The sequence below is a fragment of the Lagopus leucura genome, unplaced genomic scaffold, assembly GCF_019238085.1.
Source record: "Lagopus leucura isolate 7727_CA_CO unplaced genomic scaffold, USGS_WTPT01 Super-Scaffold_100012, whole genome shotgun sequence".
NCBI classification, from domain to species: domain Eukaryota; kingdom Metazoa; phylum Chordata; class Aves; order Galliformes; family Phasianidae; genus Lagopus; species Lagopus leucura.
In genome coordinates, this window is record NW_024962267.1 from 7,931,726 (window position 1) to 7,952,062 (window position 20,337).

Genomic DNA, 20,337 nt, shown 5'->3' on the forward strand with positions numbered 1-20,337 from the left:
ACCCTGGCTGCAGCAGTAAAATGGTGACCAATATAGAGGCATTCTGTTACTGGCTGATAAAACAATTTGTATTAATTTTTGCTGGTTATTAGTACCCAGAGGCTCCACGTAAGAGGTATCTATGGGCCAAAGGAATAAAACATGCAGAAGTTGTAATAGACGATACAAACACAAGGCACTTTGGGACTTCAGCGTTTCAGAGGCAGCACAAAACACCTGATAAATATATAGAGAATTCATTACAAATAGCTTGTTTCAGGATCACTGTTGGACTGAAGGATGATTACACTTTATGAATTGGATTTATAAATTAGATTCCATTTGAACCAGATCTGAACGCATTGCAGAGCTGTTAATGCAGTGATGAGAGAACAAGAAGCCTGTTTAACAACCCTTATCTGGATGAAGCTCCATAGTTTGATAAGAGCCTCAGATAGCCACGCCTCAATTTGAATGCTTTTCTAAATGCAGATCTCTTATCACCTCCCTCATCTCTAAATATTCCAGCTGTGTTATATCATTTTAAAAGCCTGTTGCTTTCTAGCTGTCCTGACCCAGGGTTATGCACACAGCACGTCTAAGTGTAGGAACAGACTGATCATTTTTGATGAAGTGACAGGACTTGTTCCTCAGAAGATTCTGTGGGTCCACGTCACCATTTGCTGGTGTTAACCTCACCTAAAGGATAGGGATAGAACGCACATTTTTCTGTATGACAACAATTTTAAATCAAAGAATTAAGCAAACTGTCTGATCTTCCACCTGAGAGGTATACCATAAGGATGGCTACAAGGAAAGAGGGAATAAAACATCAGAGCCCAGAAAAACAGAAGAATACCCAGCTAAGTGCTTACCATGGAGCAGAGCTGTAGAACTGCCGTGACTTATCATTGAACCCCAGGACAGAAATGTCCAGGAAGACAGAAAATGTGATCACATGGCATGTGTGGGACAACGGGTGGATCAGGTACAGCTAGCATGGGTTCATGAAAGAAAGGTCTTGCTTGATCAACCTGATGTCCTATGATTGACCCATTTGGTAGATGAGGGAAAGGCTGCTCACATAGGTCTACGTAGAGTTCAGCAAAGCCTTTCACACTGTCTGCCACTGTGTTCTCCTAGAGAAACTGGCAGTCCATGGTTTGGACAGGTACACTTTTTGCTGGGTAAGGAACCAGCTGTGGTGGTGAGTGGAGATAAATCCAACTGGCAACTTGTCACAAGTGGTGTTCCTTATGAATCAATATTGGAGCCTGTCCTGTTTAATATCTTTATTGACAACCTGGATGAGGGGTTGGAGTGCACCCTCAGTAAATTTGCAGGTGACACCAAACTGTCAATCTGCCTGAGGGTAGGAAGGCCCTACAGAAGGATGTGGACAGGCTGGATCACTAGACTGAGAGCACAAAAGGTATGAGGAGAGGCTGAGGGAGCTGGGATTATTTGGTCTGGACAAGAGGAGGCTCGTGGAAGACATTATCGCTCTCTACAACTACCTGGAAAGAGTTTGTGGCAAGCTGGGGATTGGCTTCTTCTCTCTGGTAACAGCAATAGGATGAAGAGGAATGATCTTAAGTTGTGCTGGAGGATGGTCAGGTTGGATACTGGAAAGAATTTCTTAACAGAGAGCTTCTCCTACACTTTGGGTGCAATTGAAAGCTCTGGCTATCTCGCAGTACGATCAGCTTTATAGAGTCTTAAATAAACCATGCAGATCTTTTTGCAATGGTGCAAAATACTGTATGCAGTCAAAACGGACAACAGAGATAGCTTTGATCTGTTTCTAACAATGCAGAGAGACTGGCAAGGGGAAGGAAGAAAATTATTAAAATAAAGAGCACCCGGGCAATCCTTCACCTATGCTATAGGGATTCATTTCTTTAGAGTAGCAATTTTTTGAGTAGTTTTTGTAGTTTACTTTTAAATAGTCTAGAAAATTTAATATTGTTTAAAATCTGCTTTTCAAAACAAAACAGGATGTTGTTGGGCAATTTTCCTACGGAAATCTTTGTTCACCCTCCATCAATGTTGTTTCCATGTTATTATTACTCAGTTTGACCTGCCTGAGAAAAGTCAGATGGTGGCACTGCTGGAGAGCTGAGAACTGGAGTTGATGGATCAGGTAGAACACAGCAAGTTCCTTGAGCACCTTTCAAGATGCTAAATATTAACAATCACTATAAACATTTCTACTCTTTCACTTGCTCAGAAACACAGATGATTTCTGCATGCTTGTGGTGTGAGAGTTGACAAAAGAAAATTCAAGTAACACTTTTAGAGATGGATTGTATTAGCCCATTGTTCCGTGATTGAACTGATGGAGAAAGAAAGAAGAGGTTGAAAAAAAAAAAAAAGAAGGCAAGTAATGAATATAATTCTTTTTTAATGAGCAACTCTGATTTGTTGTTTTTCTTCTCATCTCTCATCATGTTCTTATGTTCTATGGCCTTTCTGTGCTGCTGTTCTTCCTTTCAAGATATTGCAGGAAGTGACATTTGCAGAATGATGGCTACAGCAAGATTTGAAAGAAAACTGTCTCTTTGGACTGATTTCAGCTTTTTCCCAGAATCCCACAGCTCATTAATGTACAGCAATTTAAAGGAGCTTTGTTATTGCATTTTACAGCCTTATTTCTTTTTTCTTGTGTTATACTTGTTATTCCATGACAGATTCTTCACTTTGATTTATTGAGACATTGTGCTAATAAGTTTGTTGGAAAAATTCCACGACTTGACTTACAGGATGGTATGTGTTGTTTATTCTCCAGGTGCAAAAGCAGATAATACTTAAGTAGATACAAAGTAAGAGCCAAGATTTAAAAGTCATTTCTAAAGTGTAATTTCCACTGAAGTCAGAGGAACTGTGTTCAAAAATGACCACAGGTTTTGGCTGACAGTGTCCTTTCTTTTGGAAAAGTATGGTGTGCTGTGTACAGAAAACTTCCTGTCATCCTACTGTCAGTTTAAGTACTAAATCTCTTGCAATATTTTAAGAACTACCCCAGTCTTCTCAAAGTGTTGTTAGTTGTCTGCAATGATGTGAACTGGAAAAGGCTCTGATTAGCTACTTTGCTAGACAAAAATTACCACTCATTATTCTGCTGCTGATGCTATTGAACCTATATCTACACATCTAGCACGACAGGGCTGGGCTGCTCTCTGGAGAAGGGGTATCTGTCTGCCCGGCCTGGGTAGGCTCCAGTGCTGTTGGGTGGGAAGGGACTGACGTGTGGCCCTGCATGTTCTAGGGCCTCCACTGTGCAAGTTTGGTGCCTGGTACCATGCAAATGAGTTCGGTGCAAGCCCAGCTCAATGCAGATTTCTCCTCTCCCCCCCATCGCCCCCCCTTTCTCACTCATCTCTCCCCCTCTATTCCCCCCCTCTCTACCTTCCTCTCTCCCACCTCTCCTCTCCTCTCTTCTCTTTTCCGCTGTGCAGCTTTCCTTTCCCCTTCCTCTTTCATTCTCTTTCTCTTACACAGGTGAGACAGAGGCTTTCTATGTGAGGTCTTATTGCTGAGGAACATGAGGTGATTGTACTTTCTGCTGGCAGGTTTGTAGAAGGCAGAGCTGCAGGTGGCACGTGAAACTCAGCACTAAGTTGGCCATGCACTGGATGGATAGCTGACACCTTCTCCACTGCTGGTTTCATAGGGATTACATCCTCTGTTTGTGTGTGTATGGCTGTTACCTTATTCCTTTCTCTCCTTTAGCTGCTCAGCACAATGGTGAGTTGCAATAGGAGTCTCAGCTGCTCTGTAAGTTCGTCACACATGCAATTACATTTGACCTTTCCACAGCGAGTGTGGCATTTGGCAATTGAGTTGATGTTCAGCATCTCTTGTGCTGTGTTCTCATTGCTCTCCCCAGTGAGACAGCAGGGCCATCCCCAGCAGCAGCACATTGGGCAGATATCAGGCAAGGCATCTGTGCCCCTTCACTGGGCCTCAGGCCGCTTGGTGACACGATGCTGGTCTCCAGACATAGTAGAGCTGGCTGATGGAGTCTGTGTGTGGTCATTGCCGACAGCAGGGGCATTTCTGCTATAGGCTTGGACGGTTCTGGTAGCTTCTAAAGTAGTCTGTGCTTTCTACAAATATATCCAGTGCTCCTGCTAGGAGAAACTGACTCTGTTTTAGTCTTGTAATGATGCATTTTCTTGGTATATACTGACCCTTAGTGGTGAGCTGAAATTACAATTGCGTTGCCACATTTCTAAATTTTTCTTTTCTCTTTGGCCCAACTGTTCAGAAAATGGCAGGGATCTTTGCTGTGCATCAGGACTGTCTAACTATTTAAATAGCCCCGTTGTCTTTGACAGACATAATGGGCATCCTAAAATAATGACGACAGGTGTTACTCGCTCTTCTGAAGGGAGGGCTGGGGAGCAGCAGTGTCGAAAGGTTATTCCAAAGTGCAAAACAAAAACCTTGGCATTGAGAAGCAATACTCTCCACATAATGAGAAACAAATAAGAACTCAGTATCTGGCACTAACGAACACCTCAAGCTAACAGTGGAGTGAGTATTAATTAGGTTTCCAAAATAGCATCTTTCTGAAAAGCAGCTGAGGTGTAATATTGCTCCTTATTAATCAAAGCAATGGGACAATGTGAACTCTGCAAAAAATAAATGGTTTGCAGATGGCTGTGTGCATCTTTAATAATCAGAAGAACACGAGTTAGAGCTTTAAATGCCAGAGAGTCTTTCCGCATCTTCTCCCTTTCAGAGAGCGATATTTGCAGTTTTCAAGGCAGTGAGGAAAGTGTGTTGGTTTCTTATTACATTTTCCCTGCAGCATAAATTCTATTGATGTGCTTCCCTAATCATGCTAATTATACTGCCATATGTTGCTCTCATCTTTCTTTTTCTCTCCTAATGGGACATAGATTCTCTCTTTTGAATATGTCATTTGTTTATTGCATTTATCAGGGGCTTTAACATTATATGGGACTTTTAATTGCTTTTTTAAACACTCTGCAGATTGAATATTAAAAACAGACATGAAGGTCAATTATAAATAATATTTAAATTGCTCATGTCATTTTTATTCTCTAATTTGCTGGGAATATCAACTCTGTAGCCCTGGTCTCATGCCCATTATTTGCTTGTGAACACACACATGTCCATCAGAACTACCTATGGCTGCAGTCTTAGCTCTGTCCTACTCCAAACCACCTTGCAACTAGCCGAATAGGAGTCTTCCTCATACAGAAATGCTGAAAAAAAATGCATCATCTATTAAGTCACAATGCTCACCATAAATTCACTGCCATTCATTCCAGTGAATTGGAGTGCCTCAAGAAATAGATGTAAATTTTCATTTTTGACTGGAAAGAATAACATAACTCTCAGAGGAGAGGGAAGAATCGAAGAAAGGGAAGAATAATTTCAATAGAAGAATTAAAAACAGCTAAAATTTCAGTAAGACAGCTGAAAACAGAGAAATTAACAATAGCTAATTACAAGTTCTCCAATAGGAATCAATCCTTACGTAAGAAGTGTTGGTAACAGACTTCCAACTATCTTTTTGAGGTTAGGCTTTGGGGTGTGGCATTTTTGATTGGCTGGTTGTTCTTTGGCTCACTGAGACTTTTTTGATTGTTTTGTGTTTGTTGTTGGTGTTTTTTTGCGAACTTTAATTTGCCTCAACAACTTAATTACTTAAATAACTGACAGTTTACTAAACACCAAAACTTGCTTCCCTTCCTCCTGACTGAAGAGCTGAGCTATACACCCTCCACTCTTGTTGGAGTAGTGCCTTTGCTGCTTTGTAAGAATGGGCTGGAGGAAAAGGACTTGCCCGAGCAGAAGGGAAGTGGGTTTTGCAGCACAGTGGTTGTTTTTTTTTTCCCTCTACACTTATTACTCTGTGAGTAGCCTCTTCATTCCCAAGGGAATGTTTAGAAGCTCAGAGTTCTGTAAAACTTCTAAATCTTTGTCCTGGTACATGGACAAGAGGTCTCTTGAGACCCACTAAATAATTGAATGACCAGGAAAGCAAAACTATCCCAGGGACATTGCCTAAACTTTTCTGAGAGATGACACTTTCTTTTCTTTACATTATTAAATGTCGTTTCTACTCAATTTTTAGAATTTTTTAGGTTTTGAAGGATTTGATTTTTCAAAAAACAATTTACAATTGGATACACTCCTCTCTAGACAAGATTTGTTTTAAACTATCATAATGTTAAGTCTTTTTAATTTGCTATTGAAGAACGTTAATATTATATTTTACTCTTTCTCATATGTAGTCAATTGAAAGCATCTAGTCTATACATTTCCACTAGGGAACTTGATTACTTTGTTAATTTGATGTCTTAGTAGCAGCTTGTTTGTCTTCTGGCTTACATGCAACAGATGAAAGTCACCCAAGCATATAGCTGAAGAGAGCTGAATGGAGCTGCAAAGAACTAGATATGGCAGAGTTATTCTTCATTTATTACTATCATGCACCTTGTTAGAGCATAATTCAAGTCAATAGGATTCTTTCCATTGATTTCCAGTTGTAGTAGGTTGAGGCCCTGCTCCACTGAACTTTGCTAATTAAGCCTGGACCATGCCATAGAGGTGCCTCTGAAAACAGAACCCATTCTGAAGAATCAGTGCTGGCCTGAATAGTACCAGCAATTTTAACAGTGCCAGCCCCTGGTAAAAAGATTTGGGAAACAATACTTTTTATTGGTTATGATTTCCTTCATATGATGGCTGACTGAGTAGTAAAGGTTAAAAAGGTAAAGCACACTGAGAGAAAGTATCATCAAGGGAGTCACAAGGATGCAAGTGAGTTGGTGCAGCATAGTGGCACAGCCATGGACAAAGCATGGAGTGACAGGCAGGAAAAGGGCACAGGAACAGCCAGCTGCGCTCTGCCACTTTTCAGAGACAACTGTATGCAAATAAGCAAATGCTTCAGTCAAGCAGATTTGTAACTAACACTCAGGAGCTTCATGATCTTTGCCCTCAAATCAAATTTATTTAAGAATATCATCATAGGAAATACGGACAAATACAGCAGAATAGAAACACACAGTTGTAGATTGCTTGTTGAAAATTAAATAAAAAAAATACTGGCTAGATCATAAACCATAACAATATTACATAATATATTTATCAGATATCTCAAGATAAAAGTACAAAATAAAAATTTTGAGGGCTAATCTAAAGCTACAGCTCCTCAGTGTGCTCAATGCAGGGGTACATGCCCATAATGCTGTGGGAGAGATGCAGATATAAACACCAGTTCTTATGGCCCCATGCAATGCTTTGGTAGTGCAGCCTTCTGGGGTTCAGAGAAAGTCCTGCCCAGGAGAGGCCCCCCACAGGAAGCTGCTCTGCCATCTGAGTGTGAATTCCATACAAGATCAAAGCCTTAACTGACACACAACGATTATGGTCTCCTCAGCCAAACTAAATTTTCCTCATCCAAACAACACACTAAGCTTTGGGTCATGTCTGGAAAAAAACCTTGCTAAGAATAAAGGAAGAAAGAAAGAGAGTTATCTGGCTTTAAAGGAAAACTAAGGACTCTTCTATTTCAGTAACACCTACCACAGTGATTAAGACTGTATAAAAATGAAGAAGTAGAATTATTTATACATTTCTGTATGAATGAAGAGTTGAGCAGGCACTGAGTGCCTTCTATGAGCTCAGGAGCTCCTCCTACCTTCTGAAGGACAACAGGACACCAAAAGCCCCACAGGATGCTCCCAGCGTTCTGCAAGTTCTGTTTGTATTTCCAGAAGAAGATTTTCGTATAGTATATCAATCACATAAAGAAAAAGTCAAGTTCAGCTATGGTAGAAGTCTGAAATTGAAAGTAAATACAAACATTAAATTTGGATGGCTCCAAAGTTTTGGTTTCAGGGAATGATAAATCACAATGCTGATGAATGCACTGTTACAGACAAAGACATAGCTGGCCTTATTTTTAAATATCTCTCTCAATTTTTGCACTTTTAAAATTTGGCCGGAACTGCAGATGCTCAACATATCTGAAATAAGATCCCTTGTTTGGAAAGAAAAGAGATAATACCAAAGATATCAGATCTTAAACAGGAAAGTTTTCTACTGTCACAGCATATGGCAATTTGCAATGAGGAAAAAAAAAGTGATATAAATGATGTCTCTTTTTTGGTGCAACAACAATAAGAAATATTTCATTATAAAGAAAAAAATGTGTCCAACATTCCCCATAATGGATTCAGAGGTGCACGGAGTGATCCAGGCTACTAAGGATTTGCTCGAACACTGCCATAATATATAAATTCTTAACTCTTAGCAAAAAATATCAATTGCATTATAACATATATGATACAATTTCGTTTGTTAACATTTCATTCTTCAGCTGCACTGTACAGAACTTTGTCCATGCCAAATACAAGCCCTGGACCAGATACACAAGACAATTTAAATGCACTTTTTACAACCTATATGCACAAACATTTCTTAAGTTAAAACTACACACTCTAACTGTGCATAGTGTGTATATGGCTTACATATTCAACGACAGAAATTCCACCTTTTGGCATGCCCTTATTCCAGGGCTCAGAGCTCATATTGTTCCCAGCTCGATTGCAATGATCTGCTGTCAGAAAGGAGACAGTCAAAGGAAGAGAGAAGCACGTGCCCCTACGTGTGGGGTGGCTGGTTTACTGTTCCTTCTTCAGCCAGGACAAAACGCATTCTCTGGAGGCTGAGCCTGTGGTACATGGGAGCTCTAATTAGGTTCCTGAAGCAGTGGATGAGCACCCAGGGCTCTGCAAAGCAGGGAGGAATGCTGCCCCACAAGCGTGCCTCTGTGTGGCCCATGGCGTACTGCAGTCTTGGTCATATTGAGGTAATACAGGATCCAAAAAATGGAACGCAGTGACCCAAGTTAACCAGGAGAGTAAAAGGTGAAGGGAGAGAGGAACGTTCCTTGTTGGCCGCAACAGAGGGAAGTGAGGTTGGGTGCAGGCTGCACGAGGTCCCATGAGGCTCAGCAGGAGCAGAGATGAACGTGGAGCCTCTTCTGGGCACAGCTGGGCTGCAGGGCTCATTCCAAGATATCCGGCAGAGGTAAGTGCCTGTGTGCTCCACTTGTGCTGCCTCTCAGAAAAAGATGCTCTGGTGTTTGAACAAAGCAAAGGGAGGACTTCGTCGGATCCATGCTGTCACCTTTTCATTTGAGCAAACTCATTATATAAGGCCTCAATATTACCTTCCAGTTCTGTCTGAGAGGCAACACTATGCGTTGCTGGAGGGCAGCAATTTTTGTGTATTTGTGTAGCAGCCTCATCTGCTTTTGAAATCATAAGCGCCAGCTTCGTAGTAGGGCTGACACCAGTGCTGACACCAGTGCTGACATGTGACAAACACTGTGGAGCTGAGTATGTTTGAATCATAATACTGGGTGATATTTCCAATACTGATTTGTTAAACACCATCTCCCTCCCTGTGGCAGACATGGGAAAGAGTCATTATTCATGCAGGATAGATAGTACAACTCTATGACTTCCTGCCCAGTCCACGTACTTACATTTCCAGATATTTTAAGGAAGCTAACAAGTAGAACTTTCATGTTGCATGCAGCATGGTTGCATGAACAAGTGTCTGTAACAGTATTTTGTTTTGGCTTTCCATTTCCATTAGATGCCAGTGGCAGTGACACGGAACAGCAATCCAGTGCAGATGATCTTTAACATGTTTTCACATGTCTCTTGGAAACAGCTGGTGTCAGTGATGCAACAAAGCAAGGTCCAACTTTGGCTGGAAAAATTATTTTGGCCAGTTGTAGAAAGCAGAATAGAAAAGGGAAAAGCAACAACAAATATGACAAAGTCTTGAGAGTTGTTCGGTGCGTTGAGTTCCCAGCTCAGGGTTTGATGTTTTACACTTTTGATCCTTCTGCCCAGTCTCCACTGAAACAAGATGATCTGAGAGTAAGTTGACAGACAACAGCCTCTGAGAGCATGGAGGTAGGAACAGTGTTCTTTTCTTCTGCAACAGAGTTCAAGTAAAAATTCATAAACAATATTGTTATACTATTACCACATATTTCTAGTATTCAGTATACTTGACTTGAGGATGTTTTATTGAATGGTTATTTTGTCTCACATTAAGAATTCAGATACACAGTATTGTTTTTCCCTTCCGTTATGATGAATTGACTTCAAAAGGGACATAAAAAGTGGGTTGCAACATGCTCCAGGCACAATGTTTTGTAATAAACCCACAACTAGGATAGAACAAAGAGAATAATAATAGCAATGAGCCAGTCTTTATGGTACAAAACTATCACCATTATAAGAAAGAAATGACAGAAATACCTGTCCTGCCAGAAACGTCAGAAGCTTTTAAGAAACAGTAAATCTAGTTGTGTACCAGTGCTTGATTCTGTTCCGTGGCTTTTACTATATCTTCTGTTTGCTTACAGTGTGTAGGCTCACCTGGAAGAAAGAAAAAATGTTATTAAGAACTTGAGTGAGGAAGTGAAAGAAATTTATAGCATCTGCAGAGCTCTAGACAGGCAGTAATGTCTTTCCCCTTTCTTTTACTAAGGTTACATTCACAGTTTTCTTTAACTGTTTTCTCAGCATAGAAAGTACTGGATTTAATTGACTAATTGCTGTGGTTTATCTAAAGTGCAAAAGATAGAGTGAAAGCAATAGACTACACCATGAGAGTGTTAATGAAGTGGGTTTTTTTAAAACTTCTAATTTATTGAAAAAATAACTAATCACCCTCAGCAGAGCTGTGCTGTTTAAATCCTCTTCAATGTAGGCAACCAAAATAGGCATAAATTGCTCTCAGAGAGTGGAAGATGCCAATGTCAAGTTTTGAAGATTCAATTAATTCAATCAGATAGGGAATGTGACACCTAGCAACACATGTAGATTTCAAAGTAGGTGACACAGTATAAATGTCAAACTTCCAATCATTACACAGAGCTCCTGTTTAAGCTGTTCCTTGAATAAGCACTGCTGGGAAAATTGTAAACTGATTAAGGATAGTAGACTTGGGGGGGAGTGCACCAAATTTCAGAGTTATATACCAACTATATGGCAAATGCTTAGCTTTAACTAATGGATGGAGTGATCCCACTAATACTGACTTAAAAAACGTGAAAAAGGAAAGCCACATAAGTATCAAAAGCAGAGAAAGCGAGTTGAGAGAAGGGGAAAAGTTTAGAAACAAAAATGCATATGGGGAAAATTTTTGAAAGACAAAAACAAACTATATAAGCAACTAGAAATGAAAGCAGGTGATGTGTGATTTGAAAGGGAAGCTTCAACTCACTGAAAGACTGTCTTTCATTGAGCTGAAGCTGAGGAAGAGGCTCAGAGTTTAGAAAGGAAAAAAAAAGAGTGCATGACAATGAACACAAGGAAAGAAAAAAAAAAATGAATAGCCTTGAATTTACCACAGTATTACAGTAAACAAACAATTTCATTACTGGATTTTGTGAGTGATTTCATTGCTGGGGTACTGCCCACTCTAACACAGCACTGTGCGTTTAACCTTCGTAAAAACTAACACTGAATCCTGAGCCACACTTCACTTTCCTCACAGAAGTGCATACACTTTGTAGCAACTTCCCAATAGTTGCTGAGGGCTTCTACCCCATCCTTTTTATTAGCACATCACCTGCTCCTTCAACATCTCCTTCCCTCTATCCTCATCCCAGTGCCTCCTTTGGGTTCCCACTGCCACCCATGTGCAGGGTGCACAATTAATGCTAACGAAGCACACAACCTCCACCCACAGCTGCTGAGCACCAATGGGATTGGCACCCAGGGCCACTGGCATTGCCACGACACAGGTACTACTTGATGCTGTCCACATTGCCATTAACTGAACTGGTGTGTTGTTGCTGTGAGCTTGTGCAGCTTTACCACAGGTTTCTGCTGAAGGCTCTGCATGCTCACTGTAACACACTGTGCCTGACAGTCCTCTACTGTCACCAGGGACGAATTTACCCATATTCTGCCTTACTGCAGATTTATTGTCCCCTTTTACATTCTGATACTAAGGATTAATGCGGCTATCATCATGAGCGAAAAGTTAAAGGCGTGCCAACTAGCCATTATAAATCATTGAAACACTAAGTTGTTTAATTAAACATAAGCAGTTTTTAAAATTAATGCTCCAATTAATAAATCACCCAGGAGAAAAGGAAAACCACCACTTAAATAAAATCATCTTATAACAGTTCACTTAATCTTGTCACATGCAATTAAATGATAGTGAGACTGAGGAAGAAGAGCAGTGCTGTGGAAGAAGAGGCATTCAGTCCTGGCCTGAGTTCCCCCAGCAGTTCTCTTTGCTCTGACTGGGACACAGGGAAACAGATCCTGGTATGATGGGTTGGTAAATAGCTGAGAAAGAGGAGTGATGCAAGGAGTGGAAAGCAGCACCTTTTCTCTTTGCCCCCCCCCCCCCCCCCAAGGCATGTTCATACTGTCCAGATAAATGTACAAAGAAAACTTAAAAGATGTGTATACTGCCTTTTACAGCTTGCAAGTGAAGCTGTTGAAAATACCTGCTCTTATTTTTACAAAGTGGCCTGACTGAGTCTGCTGGTCATCAACACAGGTGTAGAAGTGAGAAGCAGAGATGCAGTGCTGTGCAGGGAAAGATCCTCCTGGGCTAAACAGTGCTGCATCACATGCAGCTCTCCCTTCTGGTCATCTTGACCACAACTTGTTTGCAAAGGTGAGGAAAGGCACAAAAGTTATTTGCTCCTATCTGACGTTCATATGTTGACAGTAAGAAATGCCAGAGCCAACCCATAAGTTTTAGGTTGCTAAATAGAAAAGCACTCGTTGCACCATGTGGAGGAACAACAGATGAGAGAAGAAAAACAACATTTAAGATTAATTGTGGTTTCTGGGCAAGGCTGAATCTAGATTGAATACAGATATGTGGTGTCTTTTTCCCTTTAATTCTTCCGTTTCTCACATAGTGAGAAGTAAATTCCACCCAGGAAAACCAGCAGCAATTTGAGTTCTGATACACATTCAGCATATACAAAGGTCTCTCTGAGGTTCATTGTTTGCACCTCATAAGGGATTTTTATATGCCATTGATTTTTGAAAAATACATGCTAAGTGAAAAGTACTGTACTCTTGATGCTACTCATGAATGGCTGATTCTCCAATCCAGTAGAATTCAACAACTGCAGTATTAGACACCAACCTCCACACACACTGCAGCAAGAAAAACCATGCAAAACCATCAGTGTTATTGTTGTTGTCTAAATAAGCATGACAGTTCAAGGAAAGTCCTTCCACTTACAAGAATTACATTTCACTAACATAAAAGAAATATGAAACATTGTAACCTGACAATCCCCTTTGGTACTGGATATTGCCAGCTATTTCAATACTGAGCTCCTGCTTTGTTTCTCTTTTCTTTTGCTGCAACATGGTGGCACTATTGATGCAGAGGTACTTAAAGCTGCTGCTGAACCTCAGTTTTAATTCATTTTGTCTCAGAGAGCCAGGACCTGTGCTTTGTAGTAGGTCTGCTGCCCCAGCCTCTAGCAGTACGTTGGTTTAACTGCAGGTACAACAAGAGCCCACATGTATATACGTCAGTGAAATAGCAAAATGGCTGCCCTTCTGTCCTTAGAAAAGAGGGTCTGAAGAATATGATGACAGTCTTTCTGTAAGTCACTTTAAAAGACCAGAAAGTATTCAAAATAGTTTCCTACGGCATTTAAAGTTGGAGAAAATTGAGAAAATGCAAGAATGAAATGTTATTAAAGTATAAATCAAACAATTCAATGTAATAAAAACAGAACACAAATGGCATGGTGGCAGACCAATAAAACCCTGCAGCGGCAGAAAGCTCAGTGGAGATGGACAAGGGCAATGTAACATCAAATATCTTCAGATAAGTAAATCTGATATCAAACATTACACCCTCTGCAAAGAATACCTAAAGGAACACATTCAGTGAGTGGTCAGCTCAAACATTAATATGGAACAGAAACCAGTCAAAACATCAAGCTCTCCACTTCCCTGTGATTTCTCTCTACTGGAATACGAACACGAAGAAGGAGATGGCTAAGAGCAAATTCAACATACTGCAGAGGACAGACATTTCACAGAAATATCTATTATAAAAAAATGACAACAAAAGACCTACAAATATCAGATGCCTTTTAAAATCAAAATCAAATCAATGCCCTTTTTCTATGCATTGTAGCACTCAATTAAATATCTGCAACAGTGTAAATGAGAAAACAGCTCTTCAGCAAAAGGAGAAATCCAGCCTCATCTTGTCATTTTCTGGCTGGTGGAACTAGGAGTTATGAACGACAGAGTCCACAAAAGGTTCATGAAAGTAAAAAATATAATTTAGGCTTAAGTTGGTTGACCAAGGATGCACAAGTCCATTAGAAAGAATTTTAAAAAGTGCAAGATGTGAAGAACTGGGAACACAGATATTCTCTAAACAACAGTATCATTCCCTACAATGACTGCATTCATTAACGAACTACAGCTGAAACATAGCTTGGAAACTATTCATAAGAACTTGCTATAGCTGGGAATATGTTCTGTTAACAGCATGAGCAGCAGCCCCTACTTCTCACTCTCACCAGGAGGAAAAGGCATGGCTTATAGAACAGGGCAGTCTGAAGAAAAATCCTTCCTTTTTAGAAACAAAATTCTTCTGTTTCCAAAGATCTTATGCAGATGATTACATTTTTCTGGTACAGATGTTAAGTTTCTGTAGAGAAACGTACATTATTATACCAAAACTTTTTGTGGCTATCAGCTATAACATCTGCTATGGCTCAGGTGTAAGCTGAGGGATCCCACTAAGTGCCAGCACACAGCTCAACTGCTGAAGCTACCTTGAAAAATAATACACCAGTTCTCCTACTGTGTAATTGATAACTTGAGGCATTTTGTCTACAGATTTATCACTCCTTCTTCCACAACTTTCTATCATCCCACAGCTTAGATACTGTTGCCTCTTTAGTGATACAAAGGGCGAGTGATATACCTGTAAAAGCTCTGGTTTTTCATTCAGGACATTACCAAAACAATTTGTTTCCATAAAAATGACAGCTACAGCACAAATGTCTTCATTGCAGCTTGAAAGACAACAGACACAGTTTTTTCCTATTGTACTCTACACTCAGTAGATGGGAAACTTTTCTAGAGCACATAAATTTCAAAATGAGCATTAATAGAAAAAAAAAAAAAAAGGTACAAAAAAATACATATCAAAGACAAAAATGTCAACTGCTAAGATGTATGGGAACTGCTGAGTCACAGCCTGAATCATTGATTGAGCATCTGGGGAAAGGACCTGGTCAGCTCTGAGTTGCACAGGTGAAGGCAATTCAGCTGTGTGAATCCCTCCTTGGTGAAGATTTCCCCTCTGAACTTGGAATCTTCTGATACGGGTGAGCAATTTTCTTCCTTTCCTTTACAGCACCTTTCAGTTGTGTTGGTCTTTCCATCACCACACCTTTGTTGTAATGCCTTTCCCATTGTATTGATCTGTCCAATTGCTACACTACACAACTTCAAATGCTGTGGAATTAATTTTTGTGTAAATGTTTTGATTTAGAACCCTAAATTAACCATCTGTTATTGCTGATGGGGAAAAAAAAAAATCTGTCAACAAAAGCATGGGAGCACTGAAATGCAAATGGTGAATGTTGGACTCCAGAATGAATAAGTGGGAGTTCTCCATAAAAGGAAGTGCTCAGAAATATGCCAAGTCATATACTTGTGTCTAGTCTAAGTCTTATAAGCATTTAACATCGCTGCTCACACGTTGCCATACTTCTGGCACAGTACTGCAAGGCTCACTGTTAGCTCAGCATTAATGAACTTAGTGTTATAATTGGAAGAGAGGGAAACAATACTATTATACCTTGATTATTCCTATTACCCTAATATCTCAAACATACTCTAACAATAAACTATTCGGACCATATGAAGATACTATAAAAATGCACACTGATTTCTCTTACTTCCATAAAACCTATTCATATTGCTTGGGCATCTTGAACTGATAATGTCATATAATAAACATATACCAAATCATAACCACCTTGTGGTAAAAATACATGCATTCTCAAAAAAAAAAAAAAAAAATTCTGACATCATACGAACTTTTTGGTTTTCTGCCTGTCCAGCAGATTACAATCAGGAGACTGATCTTTCTTGAGAGGATGATGCAGTCCCATGCCTACTACTGCTAGCAAATCACATCTATGTAAATTGATCAGTGTTAATTCCAAATTCACATTATACAGAAATGGTTTACAACACCACAGTCATATGAAGTGCCTCAGTTAAGGGTTTGCATTTTAATTGCACAACAGGAATTACCTATAATAAGAGCAAAAGTTAAATACTTTTAACTTTTTTTGTTAATTTTGGAAGTTTACCTGATTCTTCACTAACAAAGGGCTATTTAACTGCAAACACATCATTAAGTTTCTTTAAAATCATTCTTCTGTTCAACTAAAAGTTTTGGTATTTTATGTAAAGCACTTTCTACTAGATACCAAATAACTAATATATGAAGATGATATCTGCTTATATCAAATGTCTTTAATTAAAGGGTTTAGGACACTTTTGCTTCTACGCACTCCTGAAGAAACTCTCTTACAACACTTTGTTTTAATATTTTACCACTGTCGAAGTTAGACAGGGAGATACCAGACACTGCTGCAGCTTCACCCTGGACAGCTTCATTAGATTGACTGGTGCTTTGTCATGAAGTATTACCATTCAGTGGGTCTGTATTCTGTGTTTCTTGCTGGGCATCGGTGAGATCTTTCTGGTTCGGATCAGAGTTAGTGCATTTTTCTGAGTTGGATTCATCACTCAGAGCAGTGTTGGAAGTGACTACTTGTAGGACGATGGGTCTGGGAGGACAGGCTGTACCATCACTTCCCTGACTACTCTCATTTTGTCTGCTTCTTGTCTCTTCCTGTAACTGTGCATCTGTGGAATTTCTGCTCTGGTCTTTTTTCTGTTCATCAACATTTTTCACAAGTTCTTCTATAAAGAGGGAACAAAACATGCGAATTAGATATGAAGGATATGCCACAGTTGTTTGATTTCAGAGTAGTGACTGAGTTGAACACTGTGAGCATAAACTTTCTACACAAGGACAGGTGCACTGATGAGTTAAATATAGTTCAGATCCTGATTATGCTATTGCAACTGAACCATAGCAGTCTACTTTCTGGTCTGACCTCTAACATGTACTTCTTTATCTGGAGGTAATATGAGCAGCAGCAACAAATACACTGTATGCTAAAGGGTGGGAACAGGAGAGCCTCATGCTGAAGCACCAGCTTGCCATAATACAACTGGAAGAAGCAGAGCTCACCAGTTCTGTAATGGAGAGGGGACATGGAGAGAAGCACCATTCCAGGAAGAGGGAGGCATCGGCTCTGAAGGGAAGCCCTGAAGGCCGTTTGTCCCTCAGGCTGGAAAAACCCAGCAGGGCAACTCATAGCTTAAGCCGAAACACATTTCAGAGGTCTATATGCATGCAATCCATTTCTGTTGCCTCCTTGGCTAGCAGAACATACAGAATGGGAAAGGAAAAAATACGACAAAAAATTGTGCTTCAGAGGTCAGCAGCAACAGGACCAAAAAAAGGTTCACAGAAAGCTGTACTGCATGCTCCATTGCAGAGACTCTGCAATGAAAAGTACAAATGAAATGGCCAGAGTGAAAGGAGACAGAAAATAAAGCAGTACAGGGAGGTCATACAAAGACAAACCAAGAAGATGAAGAAAACAGAGAATGGAAAAGTCACATAGGGTGAACAGTCTGATTAAAAATAACTTATATTACACTTCCTGGCATCTTATTAAAAAAAAAAAAAAAAAAAAAAAAACAAAAAACAAAAAAAAAAACCACCAAGAAATTCTAAATTTGAGAAGTTTGGTGGTAGAACCATTAACCTTGTTATTAGAATCCATTTCGTAAATTCAGATTTCAGAATCTGTATACTATTATAAAAAATACAAATTCCTCCAATTTAAAATGTGCAAGCATTGCAGACTGAACAATACTTAAAGAAGTGTTTGGGATAAAGACATTGAGAAATAGGAATACGTAGCTTAAAGCAAATCTGATGTTTAAGCCAGATATGTTCATCACAGCATCTGTCACTTTAGGTATAACCTACTGGGGCTGTTTAGTCTGGGGAAAAGGAGGCTGTGGGGAGACCTTATTGCTCTCTTCCAATATCTGAAGGGTGCTTACAGTGAGAGGAGGATTGGTCTCTTCTCACTGGTGACAGGATGAGGGGAAATGGCCGTAAGTTGCACCAGGGTAAGTTTAGGTTGGATATCAGGAAAAAGTACTTTACAGAAAGGGTTGCTAAGTATTTGAATAGGCTCCCCAGGGAGGTGGTAGAATCAGCATCCCTGGATGTGTTTAAAAAGTGTTTGGATGTGGTGCTCAAGGACATGATTTAGTGGAAGGTTGTTAGTTAGGGTAGTATGGTTAGGTCACCGTTGGACTTTATGATCTTTAAGGTCTTTTCCAACCTGAGCAATTCTATTCTACATACCTAAGGCTTTTGTCCCAAGAAACTGATTTACAAGCTATATTTGCTCCCATATGGCAGAGCTACAATAATCTTTCCTTAACTTTATAAGAAACACAAGGAAATTTCATAACACAATTTTGGATGTTCAGTTGCATCAGTAAGCTGAGGAAAGGAAAGCTAAAATATAATTACATACACATACAGAAAAGGAAAGTGTGAAAAATGTAAGTTAAAATAATACTTATATAAAAATATGTTAAAATTGTTTATATATCAATTTATTTAGGCTTTCTTGGAGATGTTTATTTTCTGTGCTCAGCATAAGCAAAAACTTCAGTAGGGTTTTCCTAAAGGTTTCTTTCAAGTGCCTTTGACTGTACCTTGACCTGTCTCTAGGATACTGATTTATCTAACAACGTTACTGATTTGTTGTTAGAACTGTAGTATTAACTTAGCTCACATAAGTTAATGAGAGTTGGAACATAAGTATTCAGCAAATTATAGAAGAGGCTCAGACAATGAGAGAATTACTAAGATTCATGTGAGGCACTGCTGAGTTGATGCCACTGGTGTGAGAAAAGCAGACTGGCAGGAAGGCTGGACAGGAGCAGAGCAGAGCCTCTGGCTCCATCTGACCAATTTGGGCAGGGGACTTCACCCCACACTGCACTTCTAGGAAAAGCAACTTCCTGCTCCTCTATGGGCACACCTTGCTATGGCCAACCAGGGATGGAAATGGGGCATGATAAATGAATGAGATAACCTAGCATTTGCAAGTTTAATAAAGTTAGATAGCAGATCTGTCCAAAGCTGGTTAGAACACATCTGCTTATGACTTGTTATAAGCACTATATTCGTTTAAGTCAACATTGTGGCCAGCAAGTATTATTTGCTCTCATTCAGATAAAGGCAGGCAGTGAACTCAGAGCAGACATTAACATTGTTACACTTCTTGCTCTCTCTGTTTCAATCCTGGAAAAGTGCCTGGAGCCAGCATTATTTACACATTCTCAACGGTTTGGTTTTCTTTACAAGAATCCAAGTGCAATCATCAAAATTTCTTAGTGTTCGTCTGTAAAACATTGCCTCTCCTAAAAGATGTGTTAGCAGTCAGTCTCGCCCTTCTTTTTGGTACTTCTGTTCCAACTCCTGAACTCCTGCCATAAACCACTGTCCTTCATGAGAAGAAACAAGGTCATTTGATAAGTAAGCACCACACAAGTGGTGTGTTTCATTTTGTGTGTTTAGGCTGGCAAAGTAATTTCCATGCTTTGTTTGGAAATCTGTCAGGAGCTGTGATCTAACAGCCAGCTTCTAGAATAGCTGAAACATTCCACTACTCAGTAGTCCTACATTTTGAGAGTTTTGTAGTTGTTTTTGTTTCATCTTCAGTGGTTGACACAACAAGCACTATTCTACCCTTTCCAGCAAATACTACTCTTCTTTCATTAAGTCACTTTCTATTTTTGGCTTAATAAGCATGTGTAGAAGTGGGTTTTTTAAATCACAGGCCCTCCTTGGATTGTTTTACAGTTCTAGGGGAAGAGCAGTGTTGATAACACACTGATGTTTATAGCTGCTGCTAAGCGCTGCTATTCAGAACCAGTTCTCAAAGAAAGGCCCAAGCAGCTGGGAGGGAACAGAATTAGGACAGCTGACACAAACTGTCCAGACGGATATTCCATACCATGTGCCACTGTGTGGAAGGAGTTCTGAAGGAGGTGGGAGTTCGTCTCATTCTCTTCCACTGCTCAGGGGGCTGGGCAGGCATCAGTCAGGGAGTGGCAAGCAATTCCTTGTGCATCACTTTTT

At 39.9% G+C, this 20,337-nt stretch overlaps 1 protein-coding gene across 10 annotated transcripts in view; it reads right to left on the minus strand.

Annotated features, from left to right (window-relative positions):
- Positions 1–6,948: 6,948 nt before the first annotated feature.
- The window catches only part of PDE1A (phosphodiesterase 1A), a 200,853-nt gene continuing 187,464 nt past the window's right edge, over positions 6,949–20,337 (minus strand). For 6 of the 10 annotated variants that reach the window (XM_042874543.1, XM_042874544.1, XM_042874542.1 and 3 more), the window contains 3 exons: positions 16,740–17,015; positions 10,363–10,427; positions 6,949–9,978 (listed from right to left, as the gene is read on the minus strand). In XM_042874543.1, coding sequence (XP_042730477.1) covers positions 9,757–9,978; positions 10,363–10,427; positions 16,740–17,015 — 563 coding nt within the window. In that variant the 3' untranslated portion in view covers positions 6,949–9,756. Of the gene's footprint in view, positions 9,979–10,307; positions 10,428–16,739; positions 17,016–20,337 lie in introns of all 10 variants that reach the window. The other 4 variants (XR_006179598.1, XM_042874548.1, XM_042874549.1 and 1 more) reach the window with 4 other exon arrangements.